The sequence below is a fragment of the Aptenodytes patagonicus genome, chromosome 6 (genome assembly GCF_965638725.1).
Source record: "Aptenodytes patagonicus chromosome 6, bAptPat1.pri.cur, whole genome shotgun sequence".
In the NCBI taxonomy this organism is placed as follows: domain Eukaryota; kingdom Metazoa; phylum Chordata; class Aves; order Sphenisciformes; family Spheniscidae; genus Aptenodytes; species Aptenodytes patagonicus.
Window position 1 is genome coordinate 15,892,355 of NC_134954.1, and position 20,866 is coordinate 15,913,220.

The 20,866-nt window shown below is 43.6% G+C and overlaps 1 protein-coding gene across 4 annotated transcripts in view; it reads right to left on the reverse strand.

The window, feature by feature from the left end:
• KCNMB2 (potassium calcium-activated channel subfamily M regulatory beta subunit 2) overlaps positions 1-20,631 on the reverse strand; it is a 159,200-nt gene extending 138,569 nt beyond the window's left edge. For all 4 annotated transcript variants that reach the window (XM_076341343.1, XM_076341342.1, XM_076341340.1 and 1 more), the window contains exon 1: positions 20,530-20,631. In XM_076341343.1, coding sequence (XP_076197458.1) covers positions 20,530-20,567 — 38 coding nt within the window. In that variant the 5' untranslated portion in view covers positions 20,568-20,631. The remainder of the gene's footprint in view (positions 1-20,529) is intronic.
• Between the last annotated feature and the right edge of the window lie 235 nt (positions 20,632-20,866).

Below are 20,866 nucleotides of genomic sequence, written 5' to 3' on the forward strand. Positions count from 1 at the left end.
ATTCCTAGAGTAGAAGCAACTAATCCACTTTCTGGTACATGTTCTAATTTTCCATCACTGATTAGAGCATTGTGGTAAGCTTATGGTGGTCATGACATGCTTTGTGATAGTGATCAATGTCTAGTTAGGCAAAATGTTAATTTGTTAATGCCTGAAGCTTTAAGCCTCACCTTCAAGCATCAGCCCCATGTGCATTACTGTTCTCTGTGACAAATCACTTGTGTTCTTGTTCTTGACCTAACAGGGTTAACTCCTATCATGACAATGCCATTAGCTCAGTTTAACCTCTTCTTTTTTCTTTTCATGAAAGCTAAACTACAGCTGTTGCTTAGTCAAAATTTGATGCAGAATGTGCTGCTCAGGCTTATTCCCTCTGCTGCAATCCCTGCAGGAAATATGGACAGATAGCCTTGCCCTTTGTGCTGGTTTACACAAGAATGAACAAGATGCTTTAAAAAAAAAAAAAAAAAAAAAGCACTTTCTGGTGATCCAGAACTGCTGCAGTTTCCTCCTGCAACATGAGGAAGTTACCACCATCCCTTTCCCTTTCCTCCTGCCGGGAAATCCATTGCTGGTAGTATAGCAGCACCTAGAGGCCCTGGGCTGGAGATGGCAGCATGACAGCAAGCTGTCAGGAACAGTCCCTGCCCCGAGGGGCCGGCAGTTGGGGGCACAGGGGGCTAAAGAGAGGTGCTGTCGGGGTCCCAGTGGGTGCCCACAAAACTCTGGGGCTCAGGGAGAGAGTGCTATTTTCCTAGTGTCACAGAGGATTTGGGGATGAAATCAGAATGGACCCAACCTTCCTGCATCTCACGACCATTCCATCCTTCCATATTCAGACCCACCACCTCTGTGAGACCTAACAGACTTACCAGAGCTGATTTCTGGGGGCATCCTTCTGATCACTTGCCTTCACAGCAGGTCGGGGAAGGGGAAAGGGAAAGGTCAGCCAGTTTGTACTTAGAGATATGCCTCCTTATCTTGTTAAATCAGAGGGCCTCTGTTGGCAATACCTGCACCCCCAGCCTGCCCGTACCCGTATCCCTGCCTGCTTCCCCCGGAGCCTCTGCTGCATCCCCAGCTCCTCTTGCCTGCTCTGTTCTCCCATGTGCCTCTGCCGCTGCTCCAAGGCAGCCCCAGGATCTTCAGGGGCAAGTTACCCTAGAAAAAAACCTGTAAACAGCTCTGCCCCATGGAAGGGATCTCTGCATGGAAGAGATCACAGCATTATCACTGAATAATCCCTCTCACTATAGGGTAGAGCTTTTTCTAAGTAAAGCTTTTTTTTGGTGTGTCTGTAGATCTTGATATAATACAGTTAAAACTTCTGTGGGGGTTGGGCATGTCATCCGATCCTGACTTGGTCAAGGAAGGGAGAATCTGCCATCGATGCTGACATGGTTAGTCATTAGAAGAAGCTTCCCTTGCTGCTCACTGGAGCTCAGCTGGCTGCTTCTTCCAGCTGTTTTTCTAGACACCTTTTTCTGAAAGATTAAACAGTTCTTTATGCCTGATATTTTCCTCTCATGAAACTACTTTTGTGTTCAAATTAAGTCACTTATATAACTGCTAAAGTCAGACAGATAAGCTAAGAAACAAATTTGTCCTTTACAGCCTTTTGTCATTGCTGTGTATCTGGACTGGCTTTGGTATTTAAGCATTCATGAGAAAATATGGATGCTAGAAATCGTACAACGATTTAGTATAAGGCTATATATGGAGGTAACACTTCCTCCAATTAGTCTTAATTTCCTTATTAATATAGCCATGAAGCTCAGCCTGCCTTTGGTGTCTGCCTTGGAGAGATGTTCGTTTTCACTCTGGGTTTAGGAGGGGAAGCTCTGAGCAAAGGGGTGGAATTAGGGGAGGATAAGGAGATCTGAGGAGAGTCAGGTCAGTCCAACCCTTCACAAGGGGCTGGGGCACATGACTGAGGTTTAAGATTGTAGTTAGTTTATGGCCAAGGGAAGAGGTCTCAAACATTTGAAGAAGGGGATGAGATGGCTGTATGCCACCTGCTCTCCAAATAGAGCTGTGCTACTTCTCTGCTGGGGGAAATGAGACAGGGATAAGACTGGAAGAGAGAAACTTGGTCCATTTACTGGGAAAGCTGATGAGTACATGGAGAGCTTGCCTTGCCTCTGCCTGTCACTGCTTGGGCCAACGGTGGGTTCATCCTCTAATCTTGTGGGCTGAGCCATTCCTGAGTTGCATGGCTCCTGCAGTGAGGGCTATGGCAAAAGCTGAGCCGACAGAAGGGCTCTGCATAGGACAGATGGGTAACATACCTGTAAACTGATACAAGTTAGAGCAGACCAGCTTTTTGTGTGCAGACATGCTTTTCCAACCCTTTCTATTGATCTTATTTTAAGCTAGGCCTAATTCTAGCATAGACAGAACAACACTAAGGACAGAAACATCCCTTAAGACAGGGCCTCAGTTCTGTGCCATATCCTGCTGGCTTTCTTTTTCACCCAAGGTTTTCCCTCTGCGGCTGGTGGCAAGTGTCACTAATGCTGTTACACTGGTGCCTAGGAGGTGCAGCTTATGTTCATATTCCCTTTGCACAGGACCTTTGACAAATGTATAAGTACGTATTAGAAGACAGTCCTGGAATAAAATGGGCAAACAGACAATAGAGACATAACCAGAGAGAAAGGAGAATGGAAGTAATTTTCACAAGTGAGACAAGTCTCTCGCCACTGCCTTGCCACAGAGACACCTTGCTTTTTATGCTTTCCTTATAGCCAGTTGCTTTCTTTCACCCTGTTTTCCTTTCCTTCATCTTCCATTACCTTCAAGTTACACAAGCTGTGGTTATGCTTTGTACAAAAGCTTTTGTGCCACACAGGTATTTTGGAAACATAGTATTTTCACCGTGCCCTGCCACCATCAAGCTAGCAAGCTAATTCATCACTGCTCTCCCTGTGTCTGGCAAGCTGAAAGGTAGTGCCTTTAGATGTCAGTGCTCGTAATGGCGATTGTATTTTCACTTGCTGGTTCCTAATGTGCTGGTCACCAACACCAAATAAGCAGGGAACATTTCTCACTCCTGCAGCCATCGTTGAATCATTAGCCAATCTCCCTGGGTACTTTTGGCAGCTTCTCGCCACATCCACAATGGGCTTTTGGCTGCAGAGGGCCCTGGGGCAGGCTGATGGCGGTGGGGTCACTCTTAAGCATTGAGGTGTGATTACTGAAGGAGAAGGTGCAATTCACCTCACTCTCATGTGATGAGCAGCAACATTGTGCAGATCTACAGACTCCTCGTTCCGTAGTCAAAACCTGATATTCCAGCAGGAAATGGCATGTGGAGCTGAGCAGGATAGCAGGACTAGCATAGCAATTAAAGCATGTCAGCAAACAAATTTATTGTTAATACTCATGAATAAGACTCTGTGCAGGTGGAATGCTTTGGAAAGAACAGGGATGTACAGGTAGGCCTGAGACTGTTGCTTGCTCTCCTACTTGAGCAGCACTATTGGGAGCCCTCTTTCTTGTTCTTGAGAGCAGCATAATGCAGGGAAGGATTTATCTCTGTTCCCAACTTTCAAAAGCATAAAACTGGTAGAATGAGGCTTTGATTCCCACTCCCCGATTAGCTCCACTGCCTAAAAAACCTGAGCTCTGTGGCTGGTTGTCTCTTTCTGGGAGAAGAGACATGGCTCAATCCCATCTTCTTGTCCAATTAGCTCTCCCAAAGCACATTCTGCATTAACCAAAGTTTTCCTTACCACTATACCGACAGTGCCGACACCTAGGTGGTATCCTCAAGTGAGCATCTCTGCTACTGCAGCTATTCTTAACCTACTGGGGAAAAAAACCCCTTCTGTAATCCAAGTCTAAAAAATTGGTCTAGAGGGAGGATGAAGAGGGCTGCAGGAAGAGGGCTCCTCAGCAGAGGAGGTTGCATAATTGCAAAAAAAGCACATTCTGTGCAGGCCTAGGCACTGATCTGCAGAGAGGCCAGGTCTGGGAGTAACTTTACTGATGCTAATAAATTAATATGAGTGTGTATGAGATCAAAACCTATGAAAAGTGATAATGGCAACTAGCCAGCTGGTGTGTCTCAGTGTAACTCCACAGAATTCGATTTGCACTGGTTGGTCAGCTACTGACCATAAGGCCAGAAGCATACGCGTCCCACAGGGTGTGAGCTGCTGCAAAGTAGCTCCGCTCACCAGATGCTTAATGGAGTCCATTAATTGCTTAGAGAGCAAATGAGCTGTTTGAGCGTTTCCTCAGGAAACACCAAAAGAAGCAAAGCAGAGCATTTGGAGTGGAGTTTCACAGGCACGTCAGTGCAGTTGTGGAGCGGCAGTAGGTGGGCAGGGCAACAGGAGGCAGCGAAACGGACTCTACCTGCACACACCACTTGACATTAATTACACCTGTTGGACTTCTGCATGCTCCTTCAAAACTTCTGTGGGAGATCTGCTTGGTAGAGTACCATGGGATAAAGCCCTGGAGGGAAGACGGGCCCAAGAAAGCTTGGTAATATTCAAGGATGACCTCCTCCAAGCCCAGGAGTGATGCATCCCAACAAAGAGGAAGTCAGGCAAAAATGCCAGGAGGCCTGCATGGATGAACAAGTTGCTCCTGGACAAACTCAAACACAAAAAGGAAGCCTACAGCAAGGGTGGAAGCCTGTGAGGAATACAGAGAAATTGTCTGAGCAGCCAGGGATCAGGTTAGGAAAGCTAAAGCCCTGATAGAATTAAATCTGGCCAGGGATGTCAAGGGCAACAAGAAAAGCTTCTATAGGTACATCGGTGATAAAAGGCAGACTAGGGAAAATGTGCGCCCACTCTGGAAGGAAACAGGAGACCTGGTTACCCAGGATATGGAGAAGGCTGAGGTACTCAATGACTTTTTTGCCTCGGTCTTCACTGGCAAGTGCTCTAGCCACACCGCCCAAGCTGCAGAAGGCAAAGGCAGGGACTGGGAGAATGAAGAACTGCCCACTGTAGGAGAAGATCAGGTTCGAGACCATCTAAGGCACCTGAAGGTGCACAAGTCCATGGGACCTGATGAGATGCATCTGTGGGTCCTGAGGGAACTGGCAGATGAAGTTGCTAAGCCACTATCCATCATATTTGAGAAGTCGTGGCAGTCGACTGACGTCGACTGACGGGAAAAGGAGAAACATAACACCCAGTTTTAAAAAGGGAAAAAAAGAAGACCCGGGGAACTACAGGCCAGTCAGTCTCACCTCTGTGCCTGGCAAGATCATGGAGCAGATCCTCCTGGAAACTATGCTAAGGCACATGGAAAATAAGGAGGTGACTGGTGGCAGCCAACATGGCTCCACTAAGGGCAAATTGTGCCTGACAAATTTAGTGGCCTTCTATGACAGGGTTACAGCATTGGTGGATAAAGGAAGAGCAACTGACCTGGACTTGTGCAAAGCATTTGACACTGTCCCACATGACATCCTTGTCTCTAAATTGGAGAGACATGGATTTGACAGATGGACCACGTGGTGGATAAGGAATTGGCTGGATGGTCACACTCGAAGAGTTGCAGTCAACAGCTCAATGTCCAAGTGGAGACCAGTGACGAGTGGTGTTCCTCAGGGGTCGGTATTGGGACCGGCGCTGTTTAACATCTTTGTCAGGGACATGGACAGTGGGATTGAGTGCACCCTCAGCAAGTTTGCTGACAACACCAAGCTGTGTGGTGCAGTTGAGATGCTGGAGGGACGGGATGCCATCCAGAGGGACCTTGACAGGCTTGAGAGGTGGGCCCATGCAAACCTCATGAAGTTCAACAAGGCCAAGTGCAAGGTCCTGCACACGGGTCAGGGCAATCCCAAGCACAAATACAGGCTGGGTGGAGAATGGACTGAGAGCAGCCCTGAGGAGAAGGACTTGGGGGTGTTGGTTGATGAGAAGCTCAACATGACCTGGCAATGTGTGCTTGCAGTCCAGAAAGCTAACCGTATCCTGGGCTGCATCAAAAGAAGCATGACCAGTAGGTCGAGGGAAGTGATTCTCCCCCTCTACTCCACTCTCGTGAGACCCCACCTGGAGTACTGCATTCAGCTCTGGGGCCCCCAACATAAGAAGGACATGGACCTGTTGGAGTGAGTCCAGAGGAGGACCACGAAGATGATCGGAGGGCTGGAGCATCTCTCCTATGAAGACAGGCTGAGAGAGTTGGGATTGTTCAGCCCAGAGAAGAGGAGGCTCTGGGGAGACCTTATAGCAGCATTCCAGTGCCTAAAGGGGGCCTACAAGAAAGCTGGAGAGGGACTTTTTACATGTATGCGATAGGACAAGGGGTAATGGCTTTAAACTGAAAGAGGGTAGATTTAGATTAGATATAAGGAAGAAATTCTTCACTGTGAGGGTGGTGAGGCACTGGCACAGGTTGCCCAGAGAAGTTGTCGATGCCCCATCCCTGGAAGTGTTCAAGGCCAGGTTGGATGGGGCTTTGAGCAACCTGGTCTAGTGGAAGGTGTCCCTGACCATGGCAGGGGGGTTGGAACTAGATGATCTTTAAAGGTCCCTTCCAACCCAAACCATTCTATGATCAGGCATGGCACTACTTTAATTCTTTGGACTGTGGTAGTGATGCTTGTCTGGAAACTATGCAAACAGGAAAATCTACAAAGCATGTGAGTTTGTTTTCCAGACTGTAGGTAATCTTGTTTGATTTTTTTAGTAGGTATTAGGTCTGCTGGTGCTCTCCTTATTTTCAGTGAAAGGGGTACAAGTAATAGCTGTCTTGCTCAATGTCATGAATGACCAGTGAAATCAGCATTAGCTGTGAGAGCCATTTCCCTCATTGCATTAATTCTGGTGTGCAAGATTTCATTAAATACAAGAAAACAGACATTGACTGAGTATTGCAAAGCCTCTCCTAACTGCAGTTACTCCTTCTTGTCCTTTATTTATAAACTGAATCCATACTAGAACTATACATGTAGCAATTCACTTAAAAATTGACAGTAACCAATATCTTTGCAAACTCACAAATAAGAATGATTTTAACCTCCAGAGAGGGAAAGGTTGTATTTCCCATTCTCCAGGTGGAGGTTTGAAGCCCAAACCTTGCCTAGGGTCTCTGCTGTAAGAGCCAGGAACTGAAGTCAGATCTCCTGTACTCCAGCCCAACTGTAGGGCTATTCTCTAGTCTCTTATTCCTGCAAGCCATGACTCTATAAACATGATAAATAGACTGGTAGAAGTGTTTAGCATTGAATATTTCTAGAGTATAATCATTCCAGCCTCCCTTGGCAGCAGAAACATTACTCTTATGTCAAAGATGGGGAAACTGGGACACAGTGCTTTGTCCAAGCTTGTGGGACTGTTGGGATCAGAGTCCTACAGCTCTGGACTGTGGCTCCAGGTCAGTCCTATGAACTGTGTTGCCTGTCAGTGCTAGCTACTTCCAGTGAATTAAATAATAGCTTAGTGGAAGAGAAAATTAAGCAGTACTGACAAGGGAGACAAGATAGGCTTTTCAATGAGATTTGAAAATTGAGACAGAGTTGATTAGGTTTGTATTGCTGTGCGATCTAGAGATGCTAAACAACCAGCTATCCACAGGCATGGCGGTGGCAATATTGACCAGATGGAATTGCTTCTCCTGAAATGCAGTAACCCGTTAGTACTGCAGTGCTGCTTGGAGGGAGGGTGGGGTGGCGTGGCGTTATTTTGTCATGGGAGGAAAGAAACAAACCTCTCTTTCTCTGACCCCCAAAATCTTAGGGAAACCTGTGTGCAACAACATGGTACTTGAATTTTCCTTGACTATTTTGCAAAGAAGACAGTGTCAGAGAAGCACATGGAGATACAGTGGAAGAGAGAAAGGTTATAGGTAACAACCCTACTATTATCCATACAATGAATACATCTATACTGTGAGGCTGCATCTATGTTGTGATGGGATGAATTGCAGGAAAGACAATGTTTGAGTGTGCTGAGCCCCAGGATGTGAGCGCTCCTGTCCCTGGCACAGGCTGTACCTTGGCTGTGGTTCAGATGTGCTGGATGGATGACAGACTAGGAGGCAAAGCAAGTGGCCTGTGCTGCCTCTTCAGGTCCTGTGGCTGCATGATGCTGGGGCAGATCAACTGCACTCAAGATTTCCCCTTCCAGAAAACTCTAGGGAATGTCAGACGACAACAGGGGAGAGTGATCTTGACAGTAGGTTGAGAACTGCAATGAGCTGACAGGCATGGTGAGAGAGAGACGAGAGTGTGCAAACACCCACACACCAAACTTGCAAGACACAAGATGGAGAGGGAGGATTATGGATGCTGAAACTTTTTGGAATGCTAGTTTTCCAAGAACATCTACCTTTGCTATGATGCTCCCTCTGCAATTACATTACTAATGCTTTGTTACGTGAAATGTAGTTCCAGCTGACTGATGTACTATATCAAACATAGTTCCAGCTGACTGACGTACTATATCAAACAAGGCACATCGTGAATTCGTGTGTCAGCCTGGTGAACTGAAGAGGAAAAAAAAATTCCACATTTCTGAAAACTATCTTTAAAAAAAAAAATTAAACTCTACACAAACAAAAATACCAAACAAGCTGCCCTTACCAAAAGGCAAGGGTATGCTGTTGAGACAAGGTGGAGAGGGTCTAGATGAGGTGGAGAGGCTGATTTTATTCCCTGTCCTACAGAAGTCCTGAGGACAATGAAAAGCAGAGGTGGCAGCTGCTGCTCTGTACCCACACATGTGTCTGCCTGCCAGTTCTGCCTGACTTAATGGGGCACCTGGAGTCCAGGAGGATCACCTCATGATGAATCCTCTGCAGTTTGCATTAGGAAGTATCATCTGCAGCTCTGTTCCCCTCTACAGATTGCACTGTCACTCAGTAATGGCCCGGGTGGTGATAAGAGAGCTGAATAGAGCTGCATTGCTAGTGGAGACTTTCCTGCTCCTTTCCAAACTGAAAAAAGCACATTTTGTTGGAATGGAAGAGATTAGGGACTATTTACAAACATCACAGCTTCCAAGGTTTTGGAAAACCTTTCAACAAGTTTCTTTGGTTGCAGAAAGGTCTCTCAAAGCACCCTGCCTTTAGTGCTGTTGTAATCCTGTTTTCCCCCATGATGATTAACCTGCAGAGAGCAGAAATGCTCCTTGCTCTGTCCGCCTGCTGCCAGAGATGCTCCTGCTGACCAGGGGATAAGTGTGGGCTCTGGGAGCCCTGGCAATGGCTCTGCTTGGGGGACCTTGGGTAGCTGAGGGGGACATAGCATGTGGAGCTGGAGGCAGTCAGGGTACCAAAGGGTTTCTGGAAAATTAGCAGTATTTCGGGATGACTGGGCACAGTGGTAAATTTATAGGGCTCTTCTGCTGCCTCAGAAAGGAGCAGCAGAGAACCGGGGGTGAGGGGGGAAGTATCAGCATTGATTAAGCTGACAGTTCTGCTAATGTCACTGTGGACACAGCCACTTTCCTTTTCTTTGCCAGCAGCAACTTAAATAATAAGATGCAGAGGGAGAAAGAGGGAGTGTCAGCACTGGGCTACTCACAGTGCTGTTGGCAGTATTTAGATGAGAAACTGGGGGTGTGATGGATGGCCATGATGCAAAGATACATGGTGATCAGTGCTCTAGAAACACAGGCAGATTAAGCAGGACTGTGCCTGACTAGTCTGAAGGTGACTCCACCAAGAGTCAGTTGCTAGATGCTAGTCAGTTTTTGTCCCCCACAAATAATATTTGTATTGAACTCAGCTGTGGATACAACAGTTCTTGCAAATATGTTGGCAGATGCTGCTTTCTCACTTTGGCCTAGATCTGCACGCTGTGCTGCTCACCGGGCTTTAGGGTTCACAGGCAGAGAAGAGCTTGTTTGGTCCTGATGAGATCGTGACAAGCAAAGTCAAACCTTCAAGCCTTGGCAGAGCTGTGAGTAGTCCAGTTGTCCTGCCTCCATGGCCCTAATCCTGCACCCTGTGTCCCCACTGATTAGCCATTGTATAGGCTGGCTGAATGGTACTCTTGTCACACCATGGTTTGAAGATAAACTCAATTCTCAAACTCTATAGGAGTCTTTTTCCAAATTTTACCTTTCTTCTGGCAGTCAAGGATGATCTATACAGCTCTAAGCACCTTGAGCTTCGTGACCTAGTGTAAGGCAGAGTGTGACTGGCTTGCCTGGGATGTACTTGCAAGCTGTTGTGAGATGGGATAGTCTTTGTCATCTTCATAGACACCAGTGAGGGCTGGAATGAATAGGGATAATCCCAAGGTAAGGAATGTGAACCATAGTGTTCATGCCCTGTACCTGTATCAGACCTGATGATTGAAACTAAGTCTTTTAGATCCACTGTTTTAACCCTAAACCCCTCCTTTAGAGAAGGAGGAGGGGAATGTAGAAATAGTGTCTAGACTGGCTGCTGTATTGTGTGCATCACCATCAGCATGTGGGTCTGTACACTAAGAGTTCGTGAATGTTTTTAACTGTAGTTAAGGACAGTGTCCACAAAATCTTGTATTTCACACAGCGGCTCTTAAGTCTTATGTTAGACTTCTGGGCTTGGATTTAGGCCTCATTCCATCCATTTTCATGGACAGATTCAGAGTAAGTGAAGTGTCTTTCTGATTTTATAAGCTTGATGTGCATTGTATATAGTTAGCTGTGAGAGGCAGCTCTGAGAAGAATCATTCATATAAATACCCAGATATCATTATTTGGATCCACATCTCCCTGGTCATTGTGAAGAGGTGATCTTTTGACATCTTTTAGAACACCACATCAAGCTATTTCCAAGGAGGTTTCTGCATGGAAATGAGTATAAAGCTTTAGTTTTAATTTTGTAGGAGTTAAATTGAATGTTAATAACATCTCCGGCACTAGACTTCACATATAGAACATTATGGATATCTATCTAGTGTTTCCAATTAACCAGGGGCACTGTCTTTGCTGTCTGTTTCATGCAAGGACAAAAGTAATTTGTTAGGATAGCAAATTGCCTTCCATTTTTGCAAATTAGCATTAGAGCATCACTATAGAAGTAATCCATGCTATCTGGATTATGGCAATGAAATTGCTATAAACAAAAGCTGTTTTCTGAACTAATATTTAGAGAAGATGAGAGAGATATATACATGAGGGGCATTAGTAAATAGATTTCAGTATTTGTTTTTTTGAAAGAGGTTCTTTTTCTCCTGAAAGGGTAATGTACATCTATCTTGCAAGGAGTTTCCTTAGAGGGTTTAAATGAAGAGTGAAGCTTTAAGAACAAAGTGAAAATGGAAGAAGAAATATACTGCCATGGGAAACTCAAAAATGAGGCACTTGAGGTTTCAGAGAGTTATCATTAATCCCCTCCTGCCCCGAGGGCATTCCTGTGTGACCATCAAAATGACACACATGCAGCTGTCTGGCAGTTTGCCACATCTTTAGGTTTGATGGACTTTGCTCTGGGGATGGCTAAACCTCCAGCTGTTCAGAATGGCAGTTTGTTTTCCTTGACAAACATGCTCAGATGTTTATCTGACCTATCCAGTCCACAAAAGTAGATTATAAATTGTTTCAAATGTTTTTTTCAACACCTTTTCCTTACCAGAACCTGGAAACACAAGAGGCCATCAAAACCTGAAAGCCTGTCCCGCCTGAGCACTGCTTTACCGTTAGATTAGGATAAATGGTTGTACTGGGGGCCTGCTAATATTGCTGTTGTACTCGTGGCTTAACAAAATGTGTAATAAGGTGCACCTTACTAATACGGGGGGGAGGAAAACCCGGGCATATGTCTGTCTGGCTTGGTGGTAAGACTGCAAAGATCACATATGCCCCCAGCACAGCACAAAGCAGTCCCTAGCTGGTTCCGTGGGCAGTACAGCTCATGCAGTTATGTGGCACAAGCATATACTTTGAAGGGTAAAAGGAGGTAAAAGGTGAGTCAGAAATATATTCCAGGAGGCAAAGTGAACTCTTCAAAGTGGGCAGGAGCTCAGTGGCAGAGCTGAGGGTGTGACAGAGGGGCATCAGCCAGGGGCTGGGGCTGGCGGCAAGGGCTCCTGGGAAGGCAAGTGTGTTTCTGTGCGCATGGCTGAGCCATCAGTGCCTGAAACGGTTTCGTTCTGATCACCTCATCAACTTGGGAAATCTCTAAATGAAGAGATTTAGATCATTGAAAAACAGTTTAATAATACCTGACAAGATATTAGCATTGATTTTGAAAATGCTGCAGAGGTATGATAAAAGAGCAGATACGTGATGGATGACAGGGAACTGTATGAACCACTTGTTTGGCTTTGTTCGGTGTTGAGTAAAAGATGAGAGAGGGAGAAAAAAGGATCTAATAGTACCATGAATCTTAACAGTGTAAGACACACTCAGCCCACATACATTTCGGAGCCTCCCTTCCCATCCTATGCAGCAGCACACTGATACAGGGATGGTTACTAAGACAGTATCTGATGCCTGCAGGCAAAATGTTTATTTGCTTTCATAAAAAAAGTGAGCTGGAAGTACGGCTCATGAGTGCAAACTGGGAAAGAGGACAGATATTTCCAAAGCTACTGCCAATCCCCTTACATGGCCATGATTTGACTACTGCACTTACTCGAGAGGGACCCATGACTCAACACATGAATGTGAACTGGTTTTGATTCATTATGACTTCTAAGCTCCAAAAATAACAGCCTTTCAAGAAATTTATTTTTAAAAAGTGACTGGGGGGGGGATTTTAAAAAAACAATGACAAACAAACCCCTCTGAAATAACGGGAGCAGCTGTACATATTTCTTAGCAGTGAAAGAACTAAAATCCGGGTATTTTCTGACTCAGATAAAACTTAAGTTTCCCATGTGTACTCTTGAGACTATAAATTTGGAGAAAGACTGCTGCGAGAAGATGAAAGTTCCCTTGCCAGATGAGGACTTGACTCTTCTTGCTCAAATACACACACGTTTTCAAGATTATTTGCTTTGTGATAAACAGCTCTAAGTCCAGGTCTTTCAATCTCTTAACAAAACTCTTGAATGTATTAAATGCATGTGCAATAGACAGGATTCAGGGAAACTGAAACCTGTTGTATGTCTGCCAAAAAGAATAGCACATCTGCAAAAAGAAATACCAAATTGGGAAACGTAATGCACTCAGGGCAGGAACACAGTAATTTCAGAGTACCTCGAGTAGATGCAGCATGACCTGCACTTGCAGAACTAGGCCTGGAGCCATGGCAAATCTGTCTCCAAAATGTTTGGCTATTCAGTTAGCACATTGGAAAATATTAAACATTTTGGATCTTCAGTTGTTTAGCTGACCAACATGTGGGTTTGAGGCTAGGTATTGCAGCAGCATGAAGTTCAGTCTGGTAAGTTGGGTAAAAAATGAAGCTATGGTATGATGGGAAGATGTTGATGCCCTCCTGAACTACCTGGTTCAAAGCTGGTGCCTCTGACTGTGGTATGGCTACACCCCAGGATAGACTGAAAGGATGTGGTTAGTCTTCTGTAGCAGGGTGGACGTCAACTTTGTCTTTGTGGTGTTTTTGTGGTATTCATTTGGCCCTCACTAGAGCAGGGCACTGAAGGGGTAGTTTTGCAAAATATAATTTACTCAGAGGTTCAAACTTTGTTTTGAATTTCCATCTGATTCAGAATTTTAAAGTAAATACCTAAAATGCAAATCAAACCTTTTGTATTTCAGGTAGAACAAAATTCAGACATAGACAAAAATACTAAAAAAAATCCCCAAGAACCAAACCATCAGTCTGGGTTCATCTGAAATTTTGTCTGCAGAGCTGGTAGCCAAGCTGAAATCAGTGTATAGCAGTGCTCCAACTTGAAGGAAGGCTTTGGAGGAGGAAAGGGTGCACAGGCTGCTGTCTGCATGTCCCAGGGACAGAGCAGGGAAAGTAGGGTCCTAAGTGTGCGTCAGGAGTACAGGGAAAGCAACTATCCTTGGCCAAACTAAATCCCTGCTTTATGGCTTAATCTTTCTGCTGAATCACAGCTTTTGAAAGGAGCCATTCCCCTCCCACTGAAGTCACTGTGACCTGCTGCTGCGACTGATTTCACCCAGCGCAGGTGAGAGCAGAATCGATGGTATTACCTCTCCAGCATGGCAAGGCCTTTGCTCCTGTTCCCAGTGCTACCAGTAACACACAGACAAGTGCTGTATCATTTCTAAACGGCCCCCACACCTGAAACTGGTGAGGTCAGTAGACTGCAAACAGGCAGGGGCACAATACAGTCAGAAATTCAGGGTTAACTGCATTAACCTGGGTCATGCTTGAACACGCTGATACCAGCCTTTCATAAGAGATCGAAGTTCTCAGGGCTCAGCTGGAGGATAAGGTCAGAAACTGACATTTTTTATTCTAGTTTTTAGAACTTCTGCCCCCAAACATACAGATGAAGTCCGTTCCCTCACTTAAAAGTTAATCTTCTGATAGCAATACCAATACAGTGGAGGAATACATGTCACTCAAATGGTATCACAGACTAATGTAGGCAACTGGGTATTTTCTAAAAAGCTGTAAAATGGTTAGTGTTTGCATGCACAACCTTTCTTTTGCTGGGAAAGATTTCAGCTTTTCAGATGAAAAAAACACAGACAAAGATTGGCTGTGCTTGTAGCCTGCTAGCTCTCCTCCAGAGCTGGATGACTGTTCATAAAATGAAAGCAAACGCTCCAAACTGGCCTCATCTAAGCCACCCTGCATCACTTCTCTTATTTGTCAACTAATACACGGCCAGCTGTCTAGTTAGTGAAACAGAAGCATTAAATTAGAGAAATCATAGAAAATGGAGACTGGGAGGCCCCTTAAAGGTCACCTGGGCCATCTGGTGCCCTGCGGCAGGTTCAGCTTTACCTGCACCACTTCTCTCTGGTTTGCCTAACCTGTTTTCCAAAATCATCAGTGATGGAGATTCCAGAATTACACACCATCAGGTAAAAAGTAAAAGATGTACTTCATGAAAAATACAACTCTTCAGCTAGTAGCTTCTCTCTATGAGGTTGATCTGATGTACAACACATCCACTGTGTGGTTTACTACTGCTTCAAGGAAACACGCTGATCCTTTGGGGACATGCAAATCTCAGCACTGGAAAATGGGAGATACATGCCAACTTTTGCCTGTAAGGTTGTTATTGGTAATGTGCATAGACGAATTTTGGCTAGATGGGATTTTTGGTCTAATGTACTTATGCGGCTGCCTTTAAGACCTTAATTGTAACAAATGCGATTAGCCTACAATTCTCCAAGAGAGGCTGCACTGTGACAGGGATGGGAGTGTTTGCTTCCAACCTACACAGGCCAGACAGCACACATCCTAGCAGAGGATGTTGCTGTCCCACTGGCTGCTTGCTTTAATGAACGTACCAGGGCTGTTTAGTCTGTACAGTGATGAAGCATGGCCATAACCCTTTATACATCCCATCTGCACTCTTTTTAACTGTCCTCAGTCTCTCCCAACATACATAATTTCAGAGTTTACAGGAAAGTTACTTTATTGCTTTCATGTTTCTTTCACCGTTTCGCTATTTCCCAGGCACGTACTGAGAAGCTCTCATGTAGTGCCCTATTAGTGATTTCATTGAGACTACTCAGCTCTTTCTTTGCCTACCCAAGGCATAAGGTAAACCGGACTGAACTCTGTGTTTGGTGCATCCTCCTCTTCTTTTTCTTCTACTTTTCATCCTTGAGCGCACTTTTTTATGGAGAGGGTCAAAATGCCTCCCAAAAGGGCCCACCCCCAGGCTCAGTGCCGCAGTCATTAGGAGGTTGCCACATGTTCCTCCGAGCCTCTTCCCCACTTCAGGTCTGGTTACTTCTCCCCAGCACCTATTGGGAATGGCACCAAATTGCTTCCTGCAACCTAGCATCCTACCAGTGCTATCAAGCTGGCACCCTCATAGTGTTCAAACCAGTCAGTGCTGGAGTAACAGAAACATGTAAGCATACTGTCAGCACATTATAGATTTTTTTTTTTTTTTTTAAATATCAAATGTCCACATCTTAATCCCAGTCAAATTAATCGAACTCCTAAACACTTTTGTAGGGACTGCAAGTGGGTGGAAAGGAAGAATGTTTGTAAATGGATGAGATAAAACAGTGGGAAGAGGTTTCTACAGAAGAGGCAATTCAGAGCTAATCCCAGGCTCTGCTGCATGGCAGTGTCTCTGAATGCCCTCTCATTTACTGATGAAGAGCAATCGACTCTTGAACGTTACCATTTATGCTGTTTCTGAATTGTACTATTTATAATATGTTTTAAACATTTTTTCCAAATCTGTGTACTTCACAGAAGATGGGGGACAAACTGGCAATGGAAAGGAGCAATGGTAAACTAGTTAATAGGCCTAACTGTCATTTTTATTCAGCCTGTATGTGTAAAGTTTTTTAAAGTAGTTTTAAGGAAAATGAGAATCAATCCTCTTGAACTTACGCTGTTTTATACAGTCTAAAGAGCTAGCACAAAGCTTGTATTCCCTTATCCAGTTCATGGAATATAAACCAGAGAATATTAAAATTTTTAAAATAATTCCGAATGTGCTCCACTTAACACTGGGAAAATCCATGATTCCAGTGACAGAAAGAAAGTAACAATATAAAACTTGTTTACCCATATCAGGTACTGCAGGTTTTACGATCAATTCCTGACTTACCAACAGCTTTCTATATCAGTTGGACTTTCTTCATAGCCTCATATTCCAGTATTTTCCTAGCCTGAAGCTTCCTAATTTGCAAGATATAGCCTGATGTTGACCATACAAAACAAGCTCTTCTCTGGTAGATCAAAACTCCCTGTGCCCAGCAGAGTAGACACATATATGTTACTTGCTTCCTAACCCAGGACTCCTAGAGTTTCACTTTTTGGCCTCACTTAAGAAGCATTAAAATTAGAGAACGATGCAAGTCAAAAGATTTGAGGCTCTGAGGGGTTGCACTGAAGTCTGGGTGTTTGTTGTTTGTTTGGTTTTTTTTTCTGGTTGTTTTTTTTTTTGCTTTCTTTGAACGTTATCCAAAGTACTTGAATGTGGTGGAATTAGAGACAATGCCGAATTGCTGGCCTAACACTTGTTATCTTTTTCTCCCTATGACTTATCCTCCTGTTTGGTAATTGCTCTTGTTTGAGTAGATTTGGTTGAGTGCAGCTTTTAAATCCCTCTCAGAATGAGGCACCAAAGAGAGAGCTGTGGAAAAAGAAATTAAAAGGAGAAATTCCTGGGGGCAGAGAAATTGAGCTAAAATCCTACTCTCACACTCAGAACTTTCACAGATGCTTTTTAATGTCTGCACATTTATTCAAAAGAACCAAATATCTATCAGAGGGTTACCTTTGCCAGTATTTCTCAACAAATCATCAGAAGCTTTGGATATGCAAGAAACACTGGACATTTTCCCCACTTTTTTAAACATCACAGTATAATCAGAAATAAATAAATTACTGTTGGTTTCAACATAGCTTCATACTGTCCAGAAATACGGTGGCAGAAAAACCTTTTAGGTAAAAGCAGAAATTTCATTAAGAAACAACAACTAAAACACTTTCTTTGTTAAGAATAATTAGCAGTTCATAAGACACTTGCCTTTCAAAATCTCTGCTTTGATTCCTGTCAGATGCAGAGGCAGTGATATATGACATGACATTCATCAACTAACTCTCAACATAAAAACATGTGATGATTTTTCTCTAATTGAGGGGATGGGAAAGCAAACTTTTTTTTTTTTAAATGAGCTTGAGAAATAATTTAAATGGCTGTCAAATATCCAGCAGTGATTAGTAGACAACTGGATGGAAGATTTTCAAATTCAGTTTTTGCCCGTTCCCAATGTTTTTCTTTTGAAAGTATTTTACTTTCTGACATTTCAGATGTTACTTATAGGAATATTTTTTCCCTGTTTTTAAGGTATCTCCTGTTCAAATTTGCCTGCACTGACTTCACTATGCCATTTTGACAGCTTTCTTTGGGACCAGTCAGCTCTTCTGCACTGTATTCCAATTGAGAGGTTTCAAAGTAGTTTTGTTTTATTTTTGGTCTTCCTGTGACTATCGAGTATTGTGCTGGCTTGTTTTTTTCTAGTTGGCTGCTCTAGCGTTTCTTTCTCTTTATTCTCCACTGAATCCCAGCACGTTTTTATTTTACAGGTGGATATTGTTTTGTATATTCTTCTTTGCATATTATTTTTCTTAGCCTCTGGATTCTACAATTAGCATGATTCTGTCTTTTTATTTTGGAAATCCAGCTAGAGTAACTTAGGGCAAAATGTGAGGAGCAGAGGGACTTGTGAGTATGAATTGTTCACAGCAGAAATCCAAGGTCTGTGCTCTAGCTGAGAGTTCAGGAGAGAAGGGGTGACTGGTCCTACTTCACCTCAAGTACCTCGATGTGGCTTTAATGACTGCAGTAGGTTATTTCCATGTGTCCAAAACCTGCCCCTTCAGGTTTTACACAGGCTGTGGGCAGCATTTCAAGCTATGCAAAAAGAGAAACTGAAAAGCCAGTAGAAATACTCACTGGTATAAGTGAGTTTAAAATCAGTCTGTGAAAATAACTGTACAAGTTAATAATGGTCCTACATCCCTGTTTCTTTGTCTGTATCAGTGGTTCAAGGTTATAAACATAACCCAGGCCTGTCTTCTGGGTTTGCTCCTGACACAGGACTTTCTCTTCCCATGTTACCACTCTGATAGCTTAGAAGTGAGACTGCCTGTTTCTGTCTCAGTGCAGTGTATGAAAAGCAAACATCTGCAGCAAGAAGCATATTGGACGCCTTGGTGGAAGAGGGAGGATGTACTTTGGAAAAACAGATGTTCAAAGAAGCCATAGCTGCTGCTTTGCGCAGAGTTACTCAGCTCTCTGGGCATGGATTTGACAACATAAATGCAGTTTAACTCAGTGTTTCCATGAAACCAATGAACTGACAGTCATACTTTGAGGTCTGGTACTGCCATGTAGAAACTTCCATCAACTTTAGTGAACATTTTGCTATTGAAAGGGATGAATAAAGCCAGCACATTTGATTTATTATCTGTCCTATGCTGCTGTGTAAGTAAGAGCAAGACACTTGCAAGCATTGTATGAACACCTGGTCAGGGAAGGTCCCTGCCCCAAGAAGCTTTGGGTTTACATAGGAGAGGAGGTCAGGCAGGAGGAGAATGGGAGAAGCCAGAGGTAATGTGACCAACAGAAAGATAATTCATATGTCCCCAGTTCAAGGTTGTCTCTCTCTAACACCCTTGCAGAGCTAATGTCCTCTCATAAGTTACATGCCCTTTATGCACCAAAATGCAATGCTGCTTTCTGGTACTTCACAACGTGAGGGAGCATAGTGTCTGGTCTATGTGAACAGAAGAAGAAAGTAATCTAAAAAGTTTGTAGATTATACAAAATCTTTTGGGCAAATGTTCATTCTGTTTCATATATGAACCTACTTTGTGGTCTCTGACCTGCAATTGTTTGCTATCAATATTTTCCTAGAAAACTTTTAAATAGACATAAGATTGAATGACCAGCAAACAGTAAATAACAATGATTTCTTTTTTGGCAGTTGAATCTGGAAACCTGGCTCTGAAAACCACGCTAATGCAGCTGGAGACCAAAAACATACCATAGTTGTGCATGCAAAACTAATGTAACTTAAGGTTTGATATTAGAAGTATTCATTGAACAGTACAGAAAAAACCTCCATCTCAGTAAATTTCAAGATTCTTAAAAGATAATTTAGAAAACAGAATACAGGGTGTCAAGAATATTTAGTCTTTTATTGCCTGCTCTTCATGTACATGTGGAGTCTTCACCCTTTTCTTCTCTAAACTATTTGCTGCCTTTGTACAACACAATAAACAAGACTATTTTCATCCACCTCACTGCCAGATACGACACCCTATGAGTAAAAGATCTGCATGTCATCAAATCCTGTACTGAGTGGTTTTCCTTTAAAGACACCATTTTCAATTTATCTCAAAGTCCAGCTTAGGTCTGAGTATCTCTTTTATGTCGGTACCACCAAATTGTATCAACATTATAGGATTATGAAGTGGGATCACTTACCCTGCCAACTCTGGCTTCGCATTGATACTTCCAGCAGAGCAGGTGCTATATTTTATTAGTTACAGAGATTCATTGTGCATCCAGAAACTGCCCTCTGCACCCTGCTTTTATAATAGGATTCAATACAGCTGAGCAAATACAACCTCTGCAATATATATGAAATACAGGAAGATAATAGGAGCAGGATGAACTCTCTGACTAGGTATAGTGTGCACAGTGAATCAGAAATACAGAGATGCTTTACAAGATGGGGAAAAAGGAGGAGGGAAAATGTGTTTAAGGTCTGCCATGAAGGCCTAGGAAATGCTGCTTAAAGGATTTCTGTCCTAACCAACTCTGTAATCCTTACCTAAAGGCCTGAACACAGTTACAACTACAGTATATTTCCATGCCAGACTTTAGTTAAATTCTTAACATTGCAGTCAAATAGGGGAAAAAAACCAAAACAAATCTAACGTACTAGTTGTTAGTAACCTCCGAATAACGAACTGACAGCAATTCCCCAGCCCAAACAGCTTAATCCATTTGTTTCTACTTACCTCCATTTGTCTCTTGGATATTTAAAGCAAAGGCTCATTTTATCCTGCAGATTTGGTGCTGCTGCTCAGTATTATCTTGCCTGATCATAAAAAGGCTCCTGACCAAAAGGAAGAGGAAAGCAATACGTAAAACAAACACAGAAGCCCAAGAGGAAAGCTACACCCTAAAGACCAGCACTAATAGCAACTGCGAGACAGGGAAAGAGAGAACACTCCCAGTTACTAACTTTTTCCATTGATACATCTGTTACAAAACAATTTTGCTGCAAACTTCTCTTCCTCCTTGCAAGCAATGTTTTGCTGTATGTGTAGACCTCAGATAAAGTACATGATGAGT